Source organism: Rhinoderma darwinii, chromosome 3 (assembly GCF_050947455.1).
Source record: "Rhinoderma darwinii isolate aRhiDar2 chromosome 3, aRhiDar2.hap1, whole genome shotgun sequence".
In the NCBI taxonomy this organism is placed as follows: Eukaryota; Metazoa; Chordata; class Amphibia; order Anura; family Rhinodermatidae; genus Rhinoderma; species Rhinoderma darwinii.
In genome coordinates this window covers 348,158,250-348,183,920 of record NC_134689.1, presented here as the reverse complement: position 1 = coordinate 348,183,920, position 25,671 = coordinate 348,158,250, and the positions used below count along the sequence as shown (strand labels likewise).

Below are 25,671 nucleotides of genomic sequence, written 5' to 3'. Positions count from 1 at the left end.
ATACACGCCCAGTTGTACTTTAACTTTAAACACGCCCAGTTGTACTTTAGAAAGCCTCATTTGCATAAATATAAAAATGGTCATAACTTGGCCAAAAATTCTCGTTTTTAAAAAAACAAAACTTTACTCTTATCTACATTGCAGCGCCGATCTGCTGCAATAGGAGATAGGGGTTGCAAAATCTGGTGACAGAGCCTCTTTAACTGTTTGTTGATGACTGGCATACATATGATACTAACTCTCATCTCCTGCACGGTTGGCTGGGAATTGTGGACTCCACAAAGCACTCCACTGGTAGAATTGCCGAGAATGGTATATGGATACATGATAATTATGTTGAACCAAGGGTCTTCCATTCCATTCCTCATTAATCATGTATTGGATTGTGGTTCTTAGGAGAAATTTTTGCCTAAGATACAATAAAAAACGTTTCCAAGATTTAATGTTGATCTGTAGGATATGCCATCAAAGTGAGGGTCTAAATGCTTGTGGATAGCCTCAGCTTCTCCGTAGTTTTATTACTCACAGTGCCACTGTCATCCATGGGCTGTGCAGGGTTGTTCATCAGAGCGATGAGTGAATGGCACTGAGTGAGATACCAGGCACAGAACCTGGACAAGTGCAGAGCCATGCTTGTAAAAGATACAACCTGCAGTGCTTCGCCAAACTCGTCCCTTGCGAATGATCGGGGTCCTAGTGGTCTAACTTCCACCATTCCCACTTTGATGGTAAATAGTTACATAGTTACATAGTTAGTACGGTTGAAAAAATGTTCATCAAGTTCAACCAAGGGATGGAAAAAGGGAAGGTAGAAATTTCTACACATAGAAGCTGATATTTTTTTGTTCTAGGAAATTATCTGAGCCTTTTTTAAAGCCATCTACTGTCCCTGCTGTGACGGCTCCTGCGGTAGACTATTCCATAGATTCACAGTTCTCACAGTAAAGAAGGCTTGTCGCTTCTGCATATTGAATCTTTTTTTCTCCAGACGGACGGAGTGCCCCCTGTTTTTTTAGGGGGTTTTACATGGAACAGGATTTCAGCATTTTTTTTGTATGTGCCATTTATATATTTATATAAGTTGATCATGTCCCCCCCTTAGAAAAAATATTACTTCAAGTTCGCTCACCGCGTTTCCCCTGCGTTAATTTGTGCAGTTGATTGATTCCATGTCCAAATGTTGAAGGTGCTTGGAGATACTCCTAAAATAATCCTGAGTCGACAGCAGGTATACAAGGCAATTGAAGTGAACAAAAAATGGTGTATCCAGCACTCAGTATAAAATATTTTGGCTTTATTCGGTCATTTTAAAACAGGAAGTTCAAAATAAAAATCCCGGGACGACACTTACGCTTTTCTGACCACTCAGGGATTTTTATTTTAATCTTTCTGTTTTAAAATGACCGAATAAAGCCAAAATATTTTATACTGAGTGCTGGATACACCAGTTTTTGTTCACTTCAATTGCCACGTCCCCCCTTAGTAGTCCATGCCTCTTTTAATACACGACAATATCTTGCTGGCCTTTTTGAAGCAGCTGATTAAAGGGAATGTGTCGCTAGAAATTTTTTTTTTTTTTTATTTAAACAATTAGTGTATAAATGATTAAACATTGTTCTAATTTTTTTTATTTTTTCACGTGTCAGGAAATATTATAAATTAGATTCTAATTTTTAACATTTCCCTGTGCTGGTCACTAGATGGAGCAATTCCCAAAATTGCAGCATTGGCATGTGGTAAAGCAACCACATTGCTTTATGCTGCAAAATTTGAGAAGACACACTCGCTCTAGTGAACTCACAGAATCCCCCATCCTTTATCCTGGCTAGTGCCAGGAGAAAGGAGGGGATTGAACGGTCAAACCTCCTACACTGTGTGTCACCATTTTTTGAGCTAACACACAGTGTAGTAGGTTTACATACAGTAGTAATCACACACTAAAACACGTACATACACAGAAATAACTTACCTGCCCCTGCCGCCGCCGCTCCCTCCGGTCCGTCCGCTCCGTCTGCTCCCTCCGCTCCCTCCGCTCCTAGTGCTTGCATTAGAACACATGTCCGGAAGCCGCGACCGGAAGTAGTAATCTTACTGTCTGGCCGCAGTTTTGATCCACAAGAAACTGGCGCCGGACGTTCCCACACAGACGGCGTACAGCATAGTGAATGGAACGGGTCCCGTTCGCATTCACTATGGGGCTGTATGTGCCATATTCCATGTCTGTATGTGTCGTTAATCGACACATACAGAGATGAAAAAAAAATGGCAGCCCCCATACACAAGAAAAAGTTAAAAAATAAAAAAAGTAAAACACAAACACACAAATAAATAAAACATTTTTTAATAAAACACTAAAAGCAAATTGATATAAAAATTTTTTTTTTTTTGCGACACCCGTCCTTTAAAACTTTGCATTTATCTACATTAAACTTCATTTGCCAAGTGGACGCCCAAACACTTAGTTTGTTTAAATCTGCTTGCAATTCACGATCATCTTCCATAGACTGAACTATATTACATAGCTTGGTGTCATCTGCAAAAATAGAAATAGTGCTATTAATCCCATCCTCTATATCATTAATAAATAAGTTGAATAATAGTGGTCCCAGCACTGAACCCTGGGGTACACCACTTATTACCGGGGACCATTCAGAGTAGGAATCATTTACCACAACTCTCTGAATACGGTTCTTGAGCCAATTCTCAATCCAATTACAAACTATATTTTCTAAACCTATAGTCCTTAATTTACCCATTAGATGTCTATGAGGGTCAGTGTCAAATGCCTTGGCAAAGTCCAAAAACACTATATCCACAGCGGCCCCTCTGTCTAGGCTTCTGCTCACCTCTTGTAAATAGATTTTACAATATTGCAGTCTAAAAAGCATTTCTTTCAAATAATTAAATATAAGGGTGAAATTATTCATTATTAAATTACGTGATAACATACAGAACACTGAGCTGCATTGAGTTAGGCTTGGTTTGAATCACCTCTGTATACAGGATTTTGTGACCTCACTCTCTGAAAGCCCCTGTCTATAGTAAAGCACTTGAAACCTTCTGTAATCTGCTCACTAAGCTGTGTAACTGAAGTACAATAACTTCAGTCACTAGAGAAGAGGACAGAGGGGCAACATGCAGGAACCACCTCCAGGTAAGACCTGGGACACTAGTATGGGGCGAGAGATATAGCACTCAGGGGCCGCAGCTCACATCCTATAATTCTGCCTGCACTGAATTCACCACCATGTTCTGTGCTCAAGAATTTTAGGTAAAGTCTTGTATGATTAAATACATCATATTATTCAATACAGTAGAATATATTGATTTCCTATCTATCCATCTATCTATCTATCTATCTATCTATCTATCTATCTATCTATCTATCTATCTATCTATCTATCTATCTATCTATCTATCTATCTATCTATCTACTGAATCCATGTTTATCTGTTTATCTATCTCATATCTATATTTCACAGAATATACAGAAAAATATAGTATAATTTTTATTTAAGAGTCCATCCATCCATCATTCCATCTCATATCTATATACACTAAAGTATATTATTCATTTTATTTAACAAAGGTTTAGGAGTGTGGGCAGCACAGCAGAACAGCAAAGCCTCCAGGGCAAACGGGTGCCGACCTCCAGGAATCCGACTTGAAGATCCCACAGTGTGCAGATAAGAACAAGAGAAAGAGTCCGCACTTCAAGTTGAAAATATCAAATAGATGGATTTAGTCTCCCATATGTGCAATGAAGTAGTGGAGCCTTTGGGCTGCATTGAGCAGCTGAAACATTGCACTACTTCATTGCACATATGGGAGAATAAATCTATTTGATATTTTCAACTTGAAGTGCAGCCTTTTTCTCTTGTTCTTGTCTGCACATTTTATTTAACAGAGGAGAAAATTATGCATGTATGAAAGCACTAACATAAGATCGTATGTCTAACACTTAATCTTCCACATCTATATTGTGTTCACTTTGGACCCTGAGTCGTGATGGCTGGGATATGTCCGCATAGGCCGACTATATAGACAATCTCCAAATAAACACTAAATCTCTACATAAACACTACGCCCCCTACTTTATCTTCCAGGGGTAAACACTGTATAGCTCAAATGTGCACTACAATTCTTTCAACTTGCCATGTATTTGATCACATGAGCTCAATGGGTTTGATTTTGGTACAAATTTGCTCCATTGGACACTTTGTGTTTGAAAAAACAATTCTAAAACAATTCTTATTTTATGCGCTTTCTTATTTTATGTGCTTTGTCTCTTCCTTTATAAAAATGTTACCTTTATGGAGGAAGAATTTAATGGTAATCAGAGTTAAAATAATAACACAGTTACATAGTTACATAGTTAGTACGGCTGAAAAAAGACACATGTCCATCAAGTCCAACCAAGGGAAGGGAAAAGGGAAGGAAAAATTTCTACACATAGGAGCTAATATTTTTTTTGTTCTAGGAAATTATCTAACCCTTTTTTAAAGCCATCTACTGTCCCTGCTGTGACCAGCTCCTGCGGTAGGCTATTCCATAAATTCACCGTTCTTACTGTAAAGAAGCCTTGTCGCCTCTGCAGCTTGAACCTTTTTTTCTCCAGACGGAGGGAGTGCCCCCTTGTTTTTTGAGGGGGTTTTACAAGGAACAGGATATCACCATATTTTTTGTATGTGCCATTAATATATTTATATAAGTTAATCATGTCCCCCCTTAGTCGTCTTTTTTCAAGGCTAAATAGGTTTAATTCTTTCAATCTTTTCTCATAACTTAAATTCTCCATGCCCCTTATTAGCTTCGTTGCTCTTCTTTGTATTTTTTCCAACTCCAGGGCATCCTTTCTATGAACTGGAGCCCAGAACTGAACTGCATATTCTAGATGGGGCCTCACTAATGCTTTGTAAAGTGGCAATATTACATCTCTGTCCCGCGAGTCCATGCCTCTTTTAATACACGACAATATCTTGCTGGCCTTTGAAGCAGCTGATTGACACTGCATGCTGTTATTGAGTTTATGATTTACAAGAACACCCAGATCCTTCTCAACAAGTGAATCCGCCAGTGTAGCTCCCCCTAGGACATATGATGCATGCAGGTTGTTGGTACCCAGATGCATAACTTTACATTTATCTACATTAAACTTCATCTGCCAAGTGGACGCCCAAACACTTAGTTTGTTTAAATCTGCCTGTAATTCATGAACATCTTCCATAGTCTGAACTATATTACATAGCTTGGTGTCATCTGCAAAAATAGAAATAGTGCTATTAATCCCATCCTCTATATCATTAATAAATAAGTTGAATAATAGTGGTCCCAGCACTGAACCCTGGGGTACACCACTTATAACCGGTGACCATTCAGAGAAGGAATCATTGACCACAACTCTCTGGATACGGTCCTTGAGCCAATTCTCAATCCAATTACAAACTATATTTTCTAAACCTATAGTCCGTAATTTACCCATTAGGCGTCTATGGGGGACAGTGTCAAATGCCTTTGCAAAGTCCAAAAACACTAAATCCACAGCGGCCCCTCTGTCTAGACTTCTGCTTACCTCTTCATAAAAACAGATTAGGTTAGTTTGACAACTTCTGTCCTTAGTAAAACCATGCTGGCTGTCACTTATAATGCTATTTATTGTCACATAATCCTGTATATAGTCCCTCAATAGCCCCTCAAACATTTTCCCCACGATGGATGTTAAGCTTACTGGTCTATAATTACCCGGGGAAGACCTAGAGCCCTTTTTGAAAATAGGCACCACATTTGCCCTGCGCCAGTCCCTTGGCACTATACCAGTCACTAGAGATTCTCTGAATATTATGAAAAGGGGGACAGAAATAACTGAACTAAGCTCTTTAAGAATTCTAGGGTGTAACCCATCTGGTCCCGGAGCCTTGTGCACATTTATTTTATTTAATTTAGCTTGGACCATCTCTACATTCATCCAATTCAGTATATCAGCCGATATATTAACAGCACTGGCACCGGCTACATCAGCTGCTCTTTCTTCAGTTGTATATACAGAGCTAAAGAACCCATTTAGTAACTCTGCCTTCTCTTGATCCCCTGTGATCAACTCCCCATTACCATTATCTAGGGGTCCTACATGTTCAGACCTTGGCTTTTTTGCATTTATATGCTTGAAGAATTTTTTAGGATTTGTTTTACTATCCTTGGCCACCTGCCTTTCATTTTGTATTTTTGCTAATTTTATTACATTTTTACAGATTTTATTAAGCTCTTTATATTTTACAAAGGCTACAGCTGTACCCTCAGATTTGTATTTTTTAAATGCCCTTTTTTTGTCATGTATTGCCCCTTTCACAGAAGGTGTAAGCCATGTGGGGTTTAATTTGAGTCGTTTATACTTATTACCTGTAGGAATAAATTTTGCACTATAATAACTCAAAGTAGATTTGAAAATCTCCCATTTATCATTTGTTCCATTATTTGACATTAGTTCTTCCCAGTCCATATCCTGAATTGCAGCCCTCATCCTGGGGAAATTGGCTTTCTTAAAATTAAATGTTTTTGCCCTCCCAGCCTGCGTTTGTTTTTTACAGTATAGGTAAAATGTAACTATATTGTGATCACTGTTACCGAGGTTTTCACGAACATTGACATTCCCAACAAGATCTGCATTATTAGAAATGACCAGATCCAACAGAGCTTCACCTCTAGTCGGGTCTTCCACAAACTGGCCCATAAAATTTTCCTGCAACAGGTTGAGGAAATGTCTCCCCTTTGCAGTTGAAGCCGAACCATGACACCAATTAATATCCCGGAAATTAAAATCTCCCATTATCACTACAGTACCCGTCTGTGCAGCCCGCTCCATCTGTTTATATAGCTGAACTTCCATCTCCTCAGTTATATTGGGGGGTCTATAGATTACACCAAAAGTAATTTTTTCAGTGTTTACCTCCCTTTCTAGTTCCACCCACAAGGTTTCAACCTCCTCACAGTCTTCACCCACTATTGTCTCTTTCACACTCGCCTTCATATCACTTCTCACATACAGACATACACCACCACCTTTCCTATTTGTCCTGTCTTTACGAAAAAGTGTAAAACCCTGTAGATTTACAGCCCAGTCATGTGAAGAGTCCAGCCATGTTTCAGCAACACCAACTATATCTATATTTTCTTCCAGTATCAAGGCCTCCAGCTCCCCCATTTTACTTGCTAGACTTCTGGCATTTGTGAACATACACTTTAACTTGCCTGTCAGTTTTTCACTTTTATTATCAGAAATGTGATTTGACATTAATCGGTCCTTTTTATTTACACTGATGTTTTGTAACGAAAGGATCTCCTTATCCTGTTGTCTAGTCCTCTCCCCACATTCTGTTTCTCCCCCCAACAATAGTTGTATTAGGGTTCTTTAAATATCGAATTTAAAAAAGAAAAAAAAATCAGGTTGGTAGTAATCGTTAAATAAAAGTAGATTCCTTGCCATAATGTGGAGTAATAAATATAAAAAGTATAATAATAATGATAATAATAATAATAATAGTGTTGATTTAAAGACTATTGACTCCTTTGACGGCATTTTTTTAAAAAAACTAATAGATTAGTCAGTGTGTTTAGTGTAACTTTGTAAATAGTTTTTATTAAAAATTAGTTTTACTGTTGGAGATACAGCTGTTCTGTATTCTCTATACAGAACAGCTGTATCTTTTCATTTTACATTGAATCCGTCAGTCCCGTGGACCTGACAGGCTCAGTGTCGGCCGGTCCTGGTGTCTGTGACACGCAGGATCCACCTGTAATCGATCACATCTAAGTTATGAACTTAGAAGTGATTTTTTACAGGTGAATCCTCCGTGTCAAGGACACGCAGGACCCGCCGACACTGAACCCGTCAGGCCCCCGGGACCGACAGATTCAGTGCAAAGCGTACGATACAGCTGTTCTGTATAGAGAATACAGAACAACAGTATCCCCAAAAGTAAAATGATTTTTTAATTAAAACTATTTTCAAAGTTACACTAAACACACTGACTAATCTATTTATATATACACCACATTCCAAATTATTATGCAAATGTTATTTTTCTCTGATTTTCCTAAATAGTCGATGCAAATGGCAGTCAGTATAATCTTCAAGCCATCAACCGTTGGAGTATAATGCGAATTTTATTGAACAAATATACTAATGACAAAAGATTTTTTTTAGAAGTAAAAAACTCAAAATGCACTGTTTCAAATTATTATGCACGACAGAGATCAAAATTTTTTAAAGGTTGTAAAGAGAACTAAAATGGTAATTTGTTGAATTTGCAGCATCAGGAGGTCATATTTACAGAAATCAAAAGCTCTTTCAATCAAAAAAAACTTAACAGGCCAAGTTACATGTTAACATAGGACCCCTTCTTTGATATCACCTTCACAATTCTTGCATCCATTGAATTTGTGAGTATTTGGACAGTTTCTGCTTGAATATCTTTGCAGGATGTCAGAATAGCCTCCCAGAGCTTCTGTTTTGATGTGAACTGCCTCCCACCCTCATAGATATTTTGCTTGTGGTTGCTCCAAAGGTTCTCAATAGGGTTGAGGTCAGGGGAACATAGGGGCCACAGCATGAGTTTCTCTCCTTTTATGTCCATAGCAGCAAATGACACAGAGGTATTCTTTGCAGCATGAGATGGTGCATTGTCATGCATGAAGATAATTTTGCTACGGAAGGCACGGTTCTTCTTTTTGTACCACGGAAGAAAGTGGTCAATCATAAACTCTATGTACTTTGCAGAGGTCAGGGACCCTAAAGGGGCCTTCCAGCTCTCTCCCCATGATTCTAGCCCAAAACATGACTCCGCCACCTTCTTGCTGATGTCGCAGCCTTGTTGGGACATGGTGGCCATTCACCAACCATCCACTACTCCATCCATCTGGACCATCCAAGGTTGCACGGCACTCATCAGTAAACAACACGGTTTGAAAATTAGTCTTCATGTATTTCTGAGCCCACAGCAACCGTTTCTGCTTGTGAGCATTGTTTAGGGGTGGCCAAATAATAGCTTTATGCACACTTGCAAACCTCTGGAGGATCCTACACCTTGAGGTTTGCGGGACTCCAGAGGCCCCAGCAGCTTCAAATACCTGTTTGCTGCTTTGCAATGGCATTTTAGCAGCTGCTCTCCTAATCCTATTAATTTGTCTGGCAGAAACCTTCCTGATTATGCCTTTATCTGAACTAACCCATCTGTGCTCTGAATCAGCCACAAATCTTTTCAGAGTACGATGATCACACTTAAAGAGGCTCTGTCACCAGATTTTGCAACCCCTATCTGCTATTGCAGCAGATAGGCGCTGCAATGTAGATTACAGTAACGTTTTTATTTTTAAAAAACGAGCATTTTTGGCCAAGTTATGACCATTTTTGTATTTATGCAAATGAGGCTTGCAAAAATGGGCGTGTTTAAAGTAAAAGTCCAACTGGGCGTGTATTATGTGCGTACATCGGGGCGTGTTTACTTCTTTTACTAGCTGGGCGTTCTGACGAGAAGTATCCACTTCTCTTCGGAACGCCCAGCTTCTGGCAGTGCAGACACACAGCGTGTTCTCGAGAGATCACGCTGTGACGTCACTCACTTCCTGCCCCAGGTCCTGCATCGTGTCGGACCAGCGAGGACACATCGGCACCAGAGGCTACAGTTGATTCTGCAGCAGCATCGGCGTTTGCAGGTACAGTGGAGGAAATAAGTATTTGATCCCTTGCTGATTTTGTAAGTTTGCCAACAATGATCCAAAGAGCCCTTAGGGTATGTTCACACGAGGGCGTCCGTAACGGCTGAAATTACAGGGATGTTTCAGCCTGAAAACATAGCCGTAATTTCAGCCGTAACGGCATGTGCAGGCGCTTGAACGCCGCGTCCATTACGGACGTAATTGGCACTGCTATTCATTGGAGTCAATGAATAACGGCTCCAATTACGGCCAAAGAAGTGACAGGTCACTTCTTTGACGCGGGCGTCTATTTACGCGCCGTCATTTGACAGCGGCACGTAAATTACGCCTCGTGTGAACAGACAAACGTCTGCCCATTGCTTTCAATTGGCAGATGTTTGTCAGCGCTATTGAGGCGCTATTTTCGGACGTAATTCGGGGCAAAAACGCCCGAATTACGTCCGTAATTAGTGCGTGTGAACATACCCTAAGACACAATACCATCCATGAGATTAATTGAAAAACTAATAATTAAATGTTTATGACACTTAAATCCAATGTGCATAATAATTTGGAACACGGTGTGTGTGTGTGTGTATGTATATATATATATATATATATATATATATATATATATATATATATATAACCTTCGTCCATAACCTTTAAATCATTCTAGTGAAGTGGAAAATTTATATTTGTGAGGCACTTTGGTCCCATGGTAAGGAGATTTACAGATGTCCAGCAAACTGTTCACTGCTGTTTATCACTTTAGTTTTCATGCCCTAGCAAAGGTTTACAGATTTGCTCACCTATACTGACGGTTGTTAACATTGATGCTTTGCAGTCCAAATCTGCATGCTGTTTTGCTCTATGTGTTGTGTTGGTTTTCTTGTAAGTACTCCGTTTCCTCCAGATAGGTTAGTTATCTTGATACTGTGTGTCCGCATGCATTTCAGATTGTAATCCCCACTCCTGGCAGAGACTGATGTGAATGAATTGTCTGCATATCATATACTGCTCAAACAAACAGTGAGACAAAAGAGTTCTAATGCCCCTCCCCACACATTCTGCAAATTATAGATGGGAAAAGGTAGGTATGGACCGTATATATTTCCAAATCCTGTCCCCTGCAGTCAAAGGAGGGTGCCACCTATGTGAAATTTTCATCTCACCTCATACATGATACATTCTTTTCACTTCCAATTGACACTAGCCAAAGCACTTGGCCCCTAGGTCATGAACATTTCATTTAGGTAATTCCAGCAAAGTGTTTAAAAATATATTCGATAGATTTATGTACTGTTAATGCCCAGTGCACAGTCAATGCTGATATACCTATATATAGACCTCTGCTATATACATACAAATTATTATTCTAATAATTATACATCATTATAGCAACTTGGTTAAAAAAAAATAGAAAAATTATAAAAGTTTCTAGGGCACTTAAAAGGGTTGATCGGCTTACAAAACCCATTTTACAAAATTCTATTAAGGAATTCTGAGTTAATAGAGAGAGTTCAAGACTCTCAGTTATAAGCGAGAGTGGCTACAAAGAGCATCTCTCCCTTTGGAGGAACTGGCATGCCCGTGTATTATATGAATAGCCTACTGAATGTAGTAAGAACTGTAATACTTAATTTACCCTGTGGTGGCACTGCAGGGGAATTACACACTTGCTACCAAGTTTACCTGCTGATTGCTGAGGGTCCCTGCAGCAGCACAACCTGTGTCCAGCTTATTGTGACCCTTCTAGCAAAAAGGGACCGTCCAAAGAGGACAAACCCAAAAAGACGAACATCTTTCTTCTCTTCACTGCAGATAAATTCTTTATTGTATTCTGTATGAGTTGTGGGCAATTTTTTTTAAGCATAGAATTGCTTGACAAATGCTAGGATTTCAGGTGCCCCAGTATTTGATAGATACATATCTGTCATCTCCGATTCTTTCTAGTACAAATTAACATTATTAGATTTTTTCCTTCTGCTATCAGTGTTTGGTAATTAAACCGCTCCAGAATGTAGGTATAAAATGAAGAGGAATTATTTTACAGAAATAATGTGGGATTAACTTTTGACATACAATGCGTGAAAACTGCATTTCTGAGTAAGCCAGCCAGAGAAACAAAGAGGAGACTGTTAGGTTCTGTTAGGTTATGTTCTTAATGGCTCTTTGAAATAATATGACCCCTGCTGGAAGTCATTTTTTTTTTTTTTAATTTTCATGCAGAGCTAGTGCCACCTACTGAGAGCAAATCATTCTGCATTAGAAGAAATACAATTAACCAATCTTCCGTTACATTGATACACCTCTTTGGTAACTTTTGCCCAAATCAAATAAAAATTTCTCTATATACTATTAGTGGTTTGATGCCAGTTTTGAGATATCTGCCCATTTCAGTTCTATTTGTGTCCAAATTAGTTCCTGTAGTGATCCTGCTGAGCAGTGCAGGTCATGCTGAGAGTAGTAGTGCCCATTAACATTGCCATACTACAGAATGCACATGCACCTTATTAGTGTACCCAGGGCCGCCATCAGGGGGGTATTAGGGGTACTTCTGTAAGGGGCCCGGGCCCCCATCATGGCCGGAGGCTCCGCTAGCAGTCGCTATGGCTGCTACAGCGCGACGCCACTTAACACTACGGCAGAGCAGGGAGGTGTCTCCCCGCTCTGCCATTAAACAAAAGACATGTATCCCCTATCCACAGGATAGGGGATACATGTGTGATCGCTGGCAGCGATAGGGAGAACGTGGGACTGAAAGTCCCCTGAAGTTCTCCATCACAAACCTCGGACTTCCGGGGTCTGTGTCGGCAGCTCCATAGAAATGAATGGAGCGCCGGTCGCGCTTCTGCGCATGCGTGACCAGCGCTCTTTTCATTTTTATTGAGCTGCGCAGACGCCGGAAGTCAGAAGTTAGTCATGGAGAACTTCGGGGGACTTTCAGTCCCCCGTTCTCCCTATCGCTGCCAGCGATCACTCATGTATCCCCTATCCTGTGGAGATCCTGTGGAGAGGAGATACATGTATTTTGTAGGACACACTGTAGGTCGCATTTTTTTGGGGGGGTTGGGGCTGCATGGCATTACCTACAGGGGGGCTGCATAGCGTTACCTACAGGGGGGACTGTATAGCGTTACCTACAGGTGGGCTGTATAGTGTTACCTACAGAGGGGGCTGTATGGCGTTACCTACAGGGGGGCTGTATAGCGTTACCTACAGGGGGGGCTGTATAGCGTTACCTACAGGGGGGGCTGTTTAGCGTTACCTACAGGAGGGGCTGTATAGCGTTACCTACAGGGGGGCTGTATAGCGTTACCTACTGGGGGGGCTGTATGGCGTTACCTACAGGGGGGCTGTATGGCGTTACCTATAGGGGGGCTGTATAGCGTTACCTACATGGGGGGGCTGTATAGTGTTACCTACAGGGGGGGCTGTATAGCGTTACCTACAGTGGGGGCTGTATGGTGTTAGCGCCATACAGCCCCCTCTGTAGATAACGCCATACATCCCCCACTGTAGAGAACGCCATTCAGAGTCCCCCCTGTGGGTAACGCTATACAGCCCCCCCCTGTGGGTAACGCTATACAGCCCCCCTGTAGATAACGCCATACAGCCCCCCCTGTAGAGAACTCCATACAGCCCCCTCTGTAGAGAACTCCATACAGCCCCCTCTGTAGAGAACTCCATACAGCCCCCTCTGTAGAGAACTCCATACAGCCCCCTCTGTAGAGAACTCCATACAGCCCCCTCTGTAGAGAACTCCATACAGCCCCCTCTGTAGAGAACTCCATACAGCCCCCTCTGTAGAGAACTCCATACAGCCCCCCTGTAGGTAACGCCATACAGCCCCCTCTGTAGGTAACACTATACAGCCCCCCTGTAGGTAACGCTATACAGTCCCCCCTGTAGGTAACGCTATGCAGCACCCCTGTAGGTAATGCCATACAGCTCCCTTTGTAGATATCTACAGAGGGGGCTGTATGGCGTTATCTACAGAGGGGGCTGTATAGCGTTACCTACAGGGGGGACTGTATAGCGTTACCTACAGGGGGGCTGTATAGTGTTACCTACAGAGGGGGCTGTATGGCGTTACCTACAGAGGGGGCTGTATAGCGTTCTCTACAAGGGGGGGCTGTATGGCGTTAAAGTTGTATATAAGAAAGTTTGTTACAATGTATCAGTCAATCATCTGTGAGCTAAACGCAGCAACAGCACAAACCCCTCTCCTGTGCTGGACTCCAGGCAGATGGCTCTTATCTACACTGATACATTGTAACAAGACCATCAGCTGTGAAAGTAATAAGCCAGGACTGGTTTTAATGTTCTCATTCACAGACAGCAGGCAGAGATCTTGAAAATCATGAGGAACTGAAGCAGGAAGACAGAAAGCTGCAGAATGTCATTATATAGTAGGCTGGGGTGCTGCACCACTCGCAGGGAATTTATACGTGTAAGGCTATGTTCACACAGAGTATTTTGACGAGTTTTTTGACGCGGAAACCGCGTCGCAAAACTCGTCAAAAACGGCCCGAAAATGCCTCCCATTGATTTCAATGGGAGGCGTCGGCGTCTTTTTCCCGCGAGCAGTAAAAGGTGGGCCCAGAAAATTTAGCTGTATGGGGCCCTGAAATTCCTGATGGCGGCCCTGAGTGTACCAACCTTCTTAAGGGGGTTTTACACTGGGCGATTATCGGGAAGACAGGCGTTGCTGATAATTGCCCTGTGTTAACAGGGCAGCGATCAGCAGATGAACGAGGAAACACTCGATCATTTGCTGATCGTATCGTTTTAAACAAGTAAAATATTGTCGTTGTCGGCAGCACATCTCCCTGTGTAAATGCCTCGTTAAACAGCGCTCGCTGCACCGGCCTGTTGTCGGCCGGTGTAAAAGGCCCTTAAGTGCTGTCGATCAATGCAGTAGTACCCAGAAAAAAATAGTAATGCATTTTTGGTTAAATTCACTAAATGTCTACAACTAGTACAGCTTGCTTAATACATTTGTTTCATTGAGGAAGGAAGGGAGCGCTGTTCAGTAGTTTCCATTTACCGATTACACTGTAAATAGCTGCATTAATACCATCCTGCTACCCCCTACAGTTCATATACTAAGACTAAAATAACTATTGCAAGTATTAGATTTTGATATATATTAGACTATTTGGTTGCTCAATTGATCCGACTATGCTTCCTATATATTCACAGAAGCCATAATAGTTCTAAAGGGATAATAGGATCAGTCCGCAGCAGATGGCCTGCCTGTTAGGCCCCATGTACACGAACGTGCTTTTGCGGCCGCAATTCCCCCGAAAATCTACTGGTGAATTGCGGCCCCTTTCATTTCAATGGGCCCATGCACACGACCATGGTTTCCATGGTCCTTGCATGGCCCAGGAGCCTGGACCGCAAAAAGAACGGACATGTCTTATTACGGCCGTGTTTTGCGGTCCAGGCTCATAGAAAATAATGGATGCGGCTATGTGAACGGCCCGCGATTTGCGGGCGGCACGCGGGTGACACTCCACGGCCGGCCGACCCGAAAATCACGGCCGTGCACATGGCTACGGTCGTGTGCATGAGTCCTTATTGGTTTCCAGGTGAACCCCCACATAATGAGAAGTACGTGAAGACAGCAAAAAGGGTTAATGAAGGTATACTGTCTATAGGTTAGCAAAACAAAGAGTGAGTGGGAGAACACATGACTGCAAGATTAGACTACACAGGGTTTGTTTGTAGTCTGTAACCATGGGGACACATAGGTCCGCATAGAAGCTGTATAATCAAAACAGTAGGATTTTTTTTTAAATTAAGCCTATTGGCTAAATTGCCTTATTTTTTTTATCGTAGATACGTAAACCTCAGATAATATGCACACTAGTAAAGTTACCAGGTCTTAGTCAACTGTTAGCTGAAAGAACTCCATCAAACTCCACTCACTGTAAAATGTCAAATTCTCAGTTTTGTTTAAAGTGAAGCTTAACACTGACCCTCAAAAAGAGACAAATATTGTATAAGAAATGTTATAACCTGGATTGCTCTTTACAAATAAGACAATTCTGATAATAACATTACAAGGCTGCAGTAAATTTCACCTCTGCCACACATAGCGGCTATTTCCAGCAGTCTGTACTCCGTGAGCACATTATTCAGAGTGGTTATATTAATGCCAGTCAGCACGTGACAACAGCATCCCTCAGTGGCAGCTTGGCCGAGTAAAGGATGCCATGAATGGCATTGTCAGTATGTTTCAAACTCGAATTAATTGAAAATGTAGAACTTCATTTTAAAGAAAATACAGTCATTTCGGTTTTAGGTGTATAGGTAAATACATCTTCGCAATATAATAAAATTAGTTTCACAGCTCATTCAGAAGTGATCCACATAATACACATAGACCAGCAGTGCTCTGTGCTTAAGGGTAATGAAGGGCCATACACAGCCAAGCGGAGCAGCCAGGCACTCACCTCTGCTCATGAGCATACTACATTCTGTTATGTGCCCACAAAAGTGGAACAACATTCTGCAGCTCACAAAAAGGAGCAGGATGCTTAAATCTGGGTAATTCTAGCAATGTACTAAATCCTGAGATTACACCATTCATGAATTCAGATCCAGAGAGCGTTACACTATGGAAGGATCATCTGTGTTCTCCACGAACCTTTCAATGATTACATAAAATACTATTCACTTATTTAAATGCTGCTTCTCAGCCATATATCAGGATAGTTATGTATTTGTAACTATGTAGCTTCTACTATATACTGTTTTTGTGGTTATTACAATGCTAATTAGGATTATGTAAAATGTAAATGTTTACCCACTAAAACATATTTAATTAAAATATTTTCCGACCATTCACCTGACATTTTTAATAGACAAAAATAAGATTTTAAGGACACATCTTTGGTTAACTCCTTATAACTCCACAAGTTTAGCTAAGCATTCAAAAAAGGAAGGTGTGATCAGCGTCCGACTGGGGATACTTGAGCCCACCAGAGGAGATGATTCTGAGGGCCCACTCTCCATCTTTATAGAATAGGTACATGTCCACATTTCATTTTATCATAGTCCTTGTTGTTATCATTATACACATGGAACGCAGCATCAATAAGGTCTAATAGCTAATTTGTGAATCATCCCATAAGAAATAAACTCTAGTGGCAGGTTGATTTGCTCCAAAGAGCTCCAACTTGGGTTGTCTTCTGTTGGACCTTTAAGGCCCATTATTGTGTTAGACATTGGCCCACCGGAGGATCCTCTGGTTTTCTGGTGGGCCAGCCCAAGCCTGGTGTGATCCCAAGTGACAGACTGATGTTCCTTGGGTCCATCAGAGGAAATGATTCTGAGGGTCCATCCACCCTACATTGTAAAACAGTATGGAATCTCTGTGCTGGACACTTAAAGAGGCTCTGTCACCAGATTCTGAAATCCCTATCTCCTATTTCATGTGATCGGCGCTGCAATGTAGAGAACAGTAACGTTTGTTTTTTTTAAAAATGTTCATTTTTGGCCAAGTTATGAGCTATTTTATATTTATGCAAATGAGCTTTGAAATGGACAACTGGGCGTGTTTTTTTTCGTATGTCCAACTGGGCGTGTTTACTTGTTTTACTAACTGGGCGTTGTGAATAGAAGTGTATGATGCTGACGAATCAGTGACCAATCAGCATCATGCACTCCCCTCCATTCATTTACACAGCACATAGTGTTCTTACTAGAACGATGTGCAGCCACATACACAAGTGTCCTGATAATGAATACACATGACCCCCAGCCTGGACGTCATGTGTATTCAGAATCCTGACACTTCTGAATCTTTTCTGTGAGATTTCCAGCAAGGGAAACGAAATCTCGTTTACCTCGTAATCTCGCGAGATTATGCGTGGCTTGCTGGAATCTCACAGAAAAGATTCAGAAGTGTCAGGATTGGTCACTGATTCGTCAGCATCATACACTTCTATTCACAACGCTCAGTTAGTAAAAAAAAGTAAACACGCCCAGTTAAAAACACAATACACGCCCAGTTGGACATACGAAAAAAAACACGCCCAGTTGTCCATTTCAAAGCTCATTTGCACATATCTAAAATAGCTCATAACTTGGCCAAAGATGAACGTTTTAAAAAAAAACAAAAAACCGTTAGGCTGGGTTCACACGTGGCGGAATTTCACTTAAATTCCGCTGCGGACACTCCGCAGCGTTAATCCGCAGCGGAGCCGTTTCTGCATTGACTTCCACTTCTATTTAGAAGTGTTCGTTTAGACGATGCGTAACATTCCGCTGCGGAGCATAGGCTGCAGAGCGGAATTTGGTGTCCGCAGCATGCTCTGTCTGTTGCGGAGCAGTGGCGGACTCATGGCGGAATTTCTCCATTGACTTCAATGGAGATTCTAAATTCCGCAATGAAGTCCGCAGCTGTCATGCACATGTTATGTGTGCTGCGGATACGTCTTGCTTTTTTGCCATGACATTTCTTCATTCTGGCTGGACCTATGTATTTCTAGGTCTACAGCCAGACTGAGGAAGTCAATGGGGCTCCCGTAATGACGGGAGCATTGCTAGGAGACGTCTGTAAATAGTCACTGTCCAGGGTGCTGAAAGAGTTAAGCGATCGGCAGTAACTGTTTCTGCACCCTGGACAGTGACTACCGATCCAAATATACAGCTATCTGTAAAAAAATATAAGTTCATACTTACCGAGAACTCCCTGCTTCTGTCTCCAGTCCGGCCTCCCAGGATGACGTTTCAGTCTAAGTGACGGCTGCAGCCAATCACAGGCCAAGCACAGGCTGCAGCGGTCACATGGACTGGCGCGTCATCCAGGGAGGTCGGGCTGGATGCCGAAAGAGGGACGCGTCACCAAGACAACGGCCGGTAAGTATGAAATTCGTTTACTTTCACTAGGGAAAGTGCTGTCCCTTCTCTCTATCCTGCACTGAATAGGGAGAAGGGAAGCACTTTTCCCGCAATCCGCAGCAGCTAGTCCGCATCAATTTACTGCACATTTTGTGCAGATCCGCAGCAGAATCTGCAACGCAGATTCTGTGCGGCATTGATGCGGACAGTTGCGGAGGAAATCCGCCACATGTGGTCATGCCCTTACTGTTATCTACATTGCAGCGCCGATCACATGCAATAGGAGATAGGGGTTTGAGAATCTGGTGACAGAGCCTCTTTAAATAAGTCTATATGCCCTAAAGAGGAGCATCATTCAATATCCAATGTCATACCGTAAAAATATCCCCCTGTAAGGAGAGCTCTTTACACCTCTGCTGTGTATAGTATTGGAGACTTGAATGGAGCTTTTGCTCTTTTCCTGTGTATAAATGATATTTCTAGTATCATAATCCTGTTATAACTTTAGTTTCGGTCGCATTGAAATAAACAAATAATTGCAGAAAAATAAAGTCCATGGATTTTATGTTGCGTTCTAATGATGGCTGTTTATCACTAGTGTCTCCAGCGGCTGAACGTCTGCGATATATTCTGGGGGAAGATGAGGAGGCACCAAATCCCACTTTATTCACAGAGATGGACACTCTGCAGTATGATGGTGATGAGCTGGAGTGGAAGGAAACCGCAAGGTAAGTCACTAAACCGTCATTTATAGAAATTGATAGATGTTTAGAAATAAGTAATAATTTAGACCATTGACAAAATATGCTTTCATTTCACTTATAATAAAGTGATTTTACATGACCTGCCTAAGTAGAGTCGTGTGTTAATGAACCTTCCCTTACCCATCCTATCCCTCCACCCCTACCTTTAGGAAAGACACGTGACACCGAGGTTGGATGTGAAATGGCCACAGCAGCCGTTTATTAATTTCACAGTTTTATAAAAACAATTTAAATCTGAAACATTCGGATAACTAGTTAGGAATGCACCAGAGAATTCCTCCTAATAATTCACATGACCCAACATGGGTCAGAATCGTAAATAACAATTTTAACGTTAACATTAACCCGAGCAGAGGAAGTCCTTGAAGCCCTTTCAGATATTCCTTTTTTAAGAACACACCGAGTTAGCCATCTGCAAACCACCAATTACCTCCAGCCGTCAACCAGCTCGGAAGCTCCGTTCACCTCTGCAGATGGCTCCAACCACTAGAAGTCCACTTCAAAGGGATAACACCCGATGAAGCCCTCAAGTGATATACCGACCACTAGAAGTCCACTTCAAAGGGATAACACCCGATGAAGCCTTAAAGTGATATACCTTCCACCAGAAGACCACTTCAAAGGGATAACACCCGATGAAGTATTCAACCATGTACCTTTTTTGGGGGACGCATACCCCCGATGCGACCCCCCCACCATTTTGTACTGACTGGCCTCAAGGACTCCCCCCGCCACAGCGAAACAGGCCTTGACCACCTTAAGCCTGTGAGTTCCGCCACACCACCACCGCCCTTTCTATTCCTTCTGCTATCGCCAAGCTCCAAAGATCAATGCCAACCTCGGTCAGATGAACCCCATCACTCCTCCAGAAGTTCCCCACTCCTGACTCCAAATCCCTGTGCCGCACGCAAATGCCCCCGTTTTTTGCTACAAAACGGGACACCGCCCGATTAACTTTAATGCGAGCCTTATTGACACTCTCCACTGACCTAGCCAACCGCCAATGTTTCCTCGGGACTATGTCCGACCACACTATCACCAACTTGGGATAAGAAACCCACAAACACAACATATCGTGTTTGATGTCCCGCACCAACTCACGAAAGGGGCGGACTCCTAAGTCATTCCCACCCACGTGCAACACTAAGACCTCCGGAACCCTATCAAGCCGGGCATATGTCTGGAATTCCGCCAACACCCTGCTCCATGACATACCTCTAAATCCCAGCCAATGCACAACCGCATCCTGTCGCGGAATGCGCAACTGGCGACCGTCCGGGCGGACGTCCGCCCTCAAAGCCCCCCAGTGCACGTAAGAATGACCCAGCAACCACACCAAACACGGAGGCGAATCTGAAACAGAAAAACAATTAGACACCACCATATAAAACATTTCTTAAGCATTAACAACAAACCTCATAACAAATGGGGGCGGACATAGGACTTAAATCTGTTGGACTCCCAACGACCAATGCGCCGAACCCCTTCATCATCCAACCCCCAGCGCCCCGCTTCAGTTGCTGCGCCAATCCTGAAGGAATGAGATGAATATGAGCCCGCCGCGACACCAACCGCCGTCAGACATTTTTTAAATACAGCTCCAAACTGAAACCTGGACAAAAACGACCCGTCCACATGACGTAACAAAGGCAAATCTGGAGACCCCGCTCGCGGCTTAAAACCCTGCATGCACTCTACTGGGCACATAACCGACCCCGGGAGGGCGAACAAAACTATCAGCTTACCCTTCCCTAATTGGTCAGTTTTTGACCGCCGCAACCATACCTCCAGCCGATCTGCGAATAAGCTCACTTCCCCAGATCTCAGCCCCCCTGCCTGTTTGGTACTTGGCGACACCAACTCACCCACTCTAAATGCCCCAAAGAACGCTAACGACAAAGCTAACCGAAACAAATCCCTTTCGTCTGAAGAACGACAGACCGATGCTAATGAACCGCCCAACGAGCTAAGCAAAGCAAACGACACAGGCCTTCTACTATCCGCCTCCACTCTACCTCGGCGCAACCCCTTCAAAGCCTGTAGCACCAGAAATTCCTTAGATACATCCTGAAAGCCTCGCAACTTAAAACCAAACGCCACCGCAGATATGAACTGGTTCACCTTTGCCACTGAAAACCCCGCCTCCCAGGCGTCCCCTAAAAAGTACAAAAGTGCCACCAACCTGTCTCTATCCGTATTGACGTCACCCAACTCTCTTACCCACTCCTCCCACTGCCTCCAACAAGCAGAATAAGCACTCCACGTCGTGCGCGCCAAAGACCTTTGTACCAGTTGTTCTACGGGACCGAGACCAGATCCCAAAGATGTTCCGGACAAGCCAAACCGATACGTTCCGCTCCCGGTGCCAATTTCCGAAACCGGTCCCACTGCGAGCGAGAAAGAGCATCAGCGATACAATTCCGTACTCCCGGCACATGCACCGCCACCACCCACGCGTTCAACGACAAACACACCAACACTAAATGTCGCAACAATTGAACTACCGGAGGAGAGGACGCCGTGATGTTATTAAAGGCCAGCACCACCCCCATGTTGTCGCAGTAAAAACAAACCTTCTTATCCCTGAGCCTGTCTCCCCAAATGGTCGCCGCCACCACGATGGGGAACAGCTCGAGCAGGGCCAGATTCCGCGTGAGTCCACTGGACACCCAACTAGCCGGCCATTGACCCGCACACCACGGACCTCCCCCGTAAGCTCCAAAACCGCCCGCCCCAGCCGCATCCGTAAAAATATTAAAATCACTCGTATCCTGCGCTGGGGCCATCCACAGCGAGCGACCATTGTACTGGCCCAAGAAGTCATCCCAAACCTGAAGATCAGCTCGGTGCTCCTCCTTGAGCCGCACAAAATGATGCGGCGCACGCACTCCCGCCGTTGCCGCCGCCAACCGTCTACCAAACACCCTCCCCATTGGCATAATCCGGCAGGCGAAATTCAACTTCCCCAGCAGCGACTGAAGCTCCCGCAGCGTCATTTTCTTCAGTGTACAAGCCCGCCGTACCTCCAGCCTCAAAGCACCCAGCTTATCCGCAGGGAGACGACACTCCATTGCCACCGAATCTATTTATATTCCCAAAAAACAAATCGTCGCTACCGGGCCCTCCGTTTTTTCTGGCGCCAAAGGGATCCCAAAATCCCTCGCCACCTTCTGTAGTGCATAAAGCAAATTACCGCAAACCGGCGAACCCCCCGGGCCAACACACAAGAAATCATCTAAGTAATGGATCAACGAGTCGACCCCGGATACTCCCCTCGTTACCCACTCCACGAAGCTACTAAACACCTCGAAGTATGCACAAGAAAGGGAACACCCCATCGGAAGGCACCGATCCACGTAAAAAGCCCCATTCCAAAAACAGCCCAACAGCCGTTGGCTTTCTGGATGAACTGGCAACAACCTGAACGCCGCCTCGATGTCGGTTTTTGCTAGCAGCGCGCCCGGACCCGCAGCCCGCACTAAACCCACCGCCTTATCGAATGAGGTATAGACTACGGAGCACAACTCGTGATCTATCCCGTCATTTACCGACGAACTCTTGGGATACGATAAGTGTTGAATTAAACGAAATTTTCCGGGCTCGCACTTAGGAACAATACCCAACGGGGACACAACTAAATCTTTTACTGGCGAATCAACAAAAGGCCCCGACATGCGACCCAACGAAACTTCTTTTAACAATTTGTCCGACACGACCTTGGCATGCAAGTAAGCCGATTTTAAATTCCTCCGCGTAACCGGAACCTCATAAGGAGGCGGAGGAATAACGAAACCAACACAAAACCCCTCGTAAAGCAACTTAGCCGCCGCCCTATCCGGATACTCATTTAGATAAGGGGCCATCTTTTCCACCCTCACCGGTGACACCCCCTTGACCAGCCGCGGAGGACTGGTTCCCTGACCTCTTTTTTCGCATACATTATGCCGCCCCGTGTGATGCACCATTACACTCGGAACACACGTGCTTGAACTTGCACGTGGCTACGAACTTACACTGGCCTTCATTAAATTGCCAGCAAAACCCCGCCTTTCCCCCGCCGCCTTGTCCAACCTGACTAGACTGGCCTCCTTGGCCGGCGCTCCCGGGAAAGGACTGCCTAACCGGAGCCGTAACCCGTAACCAGAGAGCAATATCCTTCTGGTCCCACCGAATCGCCGGCCGAACCGCTTTCCGCTGACGGAATTGCTCATCGTATCGCAGCCACGCCTGGCCCCCATACGCCCTATGAGCCTCCCCAATGGCATCAAAATAACAAAACAACGCCGAACAATTTTCCGGCGCCTTTTCCACTATCACACTGGCTAATATGGCGAACGCCTGCGACCAATTAACGAACGTCTGCGGGATAAGCCTATACCGCCGCCGTTCCTCCTCGTCCTTTTTACTCTCGTCCCGCTTGCTCTTATCCAAATTAAATTTAGCGAGCGGCAAGAGAGAAAAAATCTCAACATATTCGTCCTTCCAGATCCGCTCACGCACCTCCTGCTTTAAATGCGCCCCCAACGGACCTTCGAAACAAACATACACCTCCCCACGAGCACGATCATCAATACGCACCCGATCGCCATCTTTTTGCGCCTCGGTCTGTACCAACACCGCGACCGCCTCTCTAACCGCCGTTACGGGCCGCGCTTGTAACAATCCCACGTCCCTGGGACCCTCCCAAACTACCGCCGGGGACACTTCCGTGACTAACGGCGCCACCGCCCTATCTAGGCGCCCGACCAGCTCTCTCAAGCAACCCACTAAATCTGCCAGACCCGCGCCATCACGCCCACCCGCGCCACTACCGGCCACCGATGCGACGCTAGCAACCCCCCCCGCCGACACCCGACATAAAAATCGCTGGATATGACAATGATGGAGTTATACACTCACCGGGCTGCACAGGCGCTGTGTTCCCGTCAGCCGGACCATCCTGACCTCGACGATACGCGTCCAGTTCACCTTCCTCCAGCTCTTCTCTCGCAGACGACTGGCCATCCCACCGACATCTTCGGAACGGAGATGATGAAGCGCTGACCGATGGGCCGGCAACCTGCCGCCCGACCGCTGGAACCCAGACTTCCGACCGGACCTGTTGTCTCGACGTCGCTGTAGATCTAGGCGTCCGTCTTGATGACCCTGAAGAAGCCTGCCCCCTGGCCGGAACATCACCAGGCGGGGCGGCCGTACCTTGTCCTCCGAATCTTCCATCCGATGGGGGAGGGGTGACAGGGAGCCCGGCCTGCGACTCCCTGCATACCGCCGGACCCCGTCGCGGCTTGGGATTCCTGCCAGGACGCAGGGCCTGGGAAGGGGCGGTCCTCCCAGCTGCCTGGCCTGCAGCGTCCGAGATCGGGCTCCCTCTGCGACGCCGTGTCCGCGGGACTGCCTCAGGACTGAGGCGCTCTGGAGGTCGGGACCGCCGGGAGGGACGGGTCGACCCGGCCTGAGTCGCCGTCACCCCCGGCAACGCTCTCTGCCTGCTCCGATCAGGAGCGGTTGTTGCCGACTCCCCCCCCCCCCGCCGCCATAGTAAGGCTAGGAAGGGGGCCGGGGGAGGGGAGCCTGTCCCCTGCAACAGACCCCGAACGCCGGGCCTGACGTGGCGAAACGGCGTCCGGGATCCTCGTTAATGCAGCCACGGTCTCCTCCAGCCATCCGGGACAGTGGTGCACAGCAGCGGCACGCAGCCGCTCTAATAATAATGCCTCCGACATAGGGAGTAGCGCGGGCAACGGGGAGCTTGTCTCTCCCTGTGTTACTTCTCCCGCTGCTTCCGGCTCAATGCCGAAAACAGCGGGAAGCTCAGCAACGGCCCCCTGACTCCTCCTCGTCCCTCCTCCACCTCCTCCTAACTCTCCCTCCAACTCTCCCTTAACTATTAACCCTTTCCCTACCAGGGAGGTCATGGAGGCTTCCCCTTAAGCCCTGCAGGCTGCGTCCAGCCTCTTCTGTAATGCGACATGTGTATCACCAAATCTGGAGAATTTTACTGAACTAGGGATACGATTTAGGTCCTGGCAATAACAGATACGGCTTAGTTTGCCCGTTAAGGAAACAGCATTTTTTCTTATTTATTTTTTCATTTCTGCATTTCGAAAGCCATAACTTTTGATTTTTCTGTCTACGTAGTCATATGAATGCTTGTCTTTTGCAGGAAGAGTTGAATTTTTTTTGCCATCTTTTTGGGATACATATACGTATTGAATAACTTTTATTATTTATGGTGGGGCGAAAAAAAACTGTTTTTTCCCAGTATTGACCACAGCAATTTACTATTGTGATGTATACATGCAGCCTTTATGACATTACTGAAATAGCTATTTGGTGATGATATACAGGCAAATGAAAT

At 44.5% G+C, this 25,671-nt stretch overlaps 1 protein-coding gene across 1 annotated transcript in view; it reads left to right on the top strand.

The window, feature by feature from the left end:
• The window catches only part of SLC4A5 (solute carrier family 4 member 5), a 135,742-nt gene that overhangs the window by 9,125 nt on the left and 100,946 nt on the right, over window positions 1–25,671 (top strand). Inside the window, exon 3 of the mRNA XM_075858486.1 lies at window positions 19,148–19,277. Within this exon, the coding sequence (XP_075714601.1) occupies window positions 19,148–19,277 (130 nt within the window). The remainder of the gene's footprint in view (window positions 1–19,147; window positions 19,278–25,671) is intronic.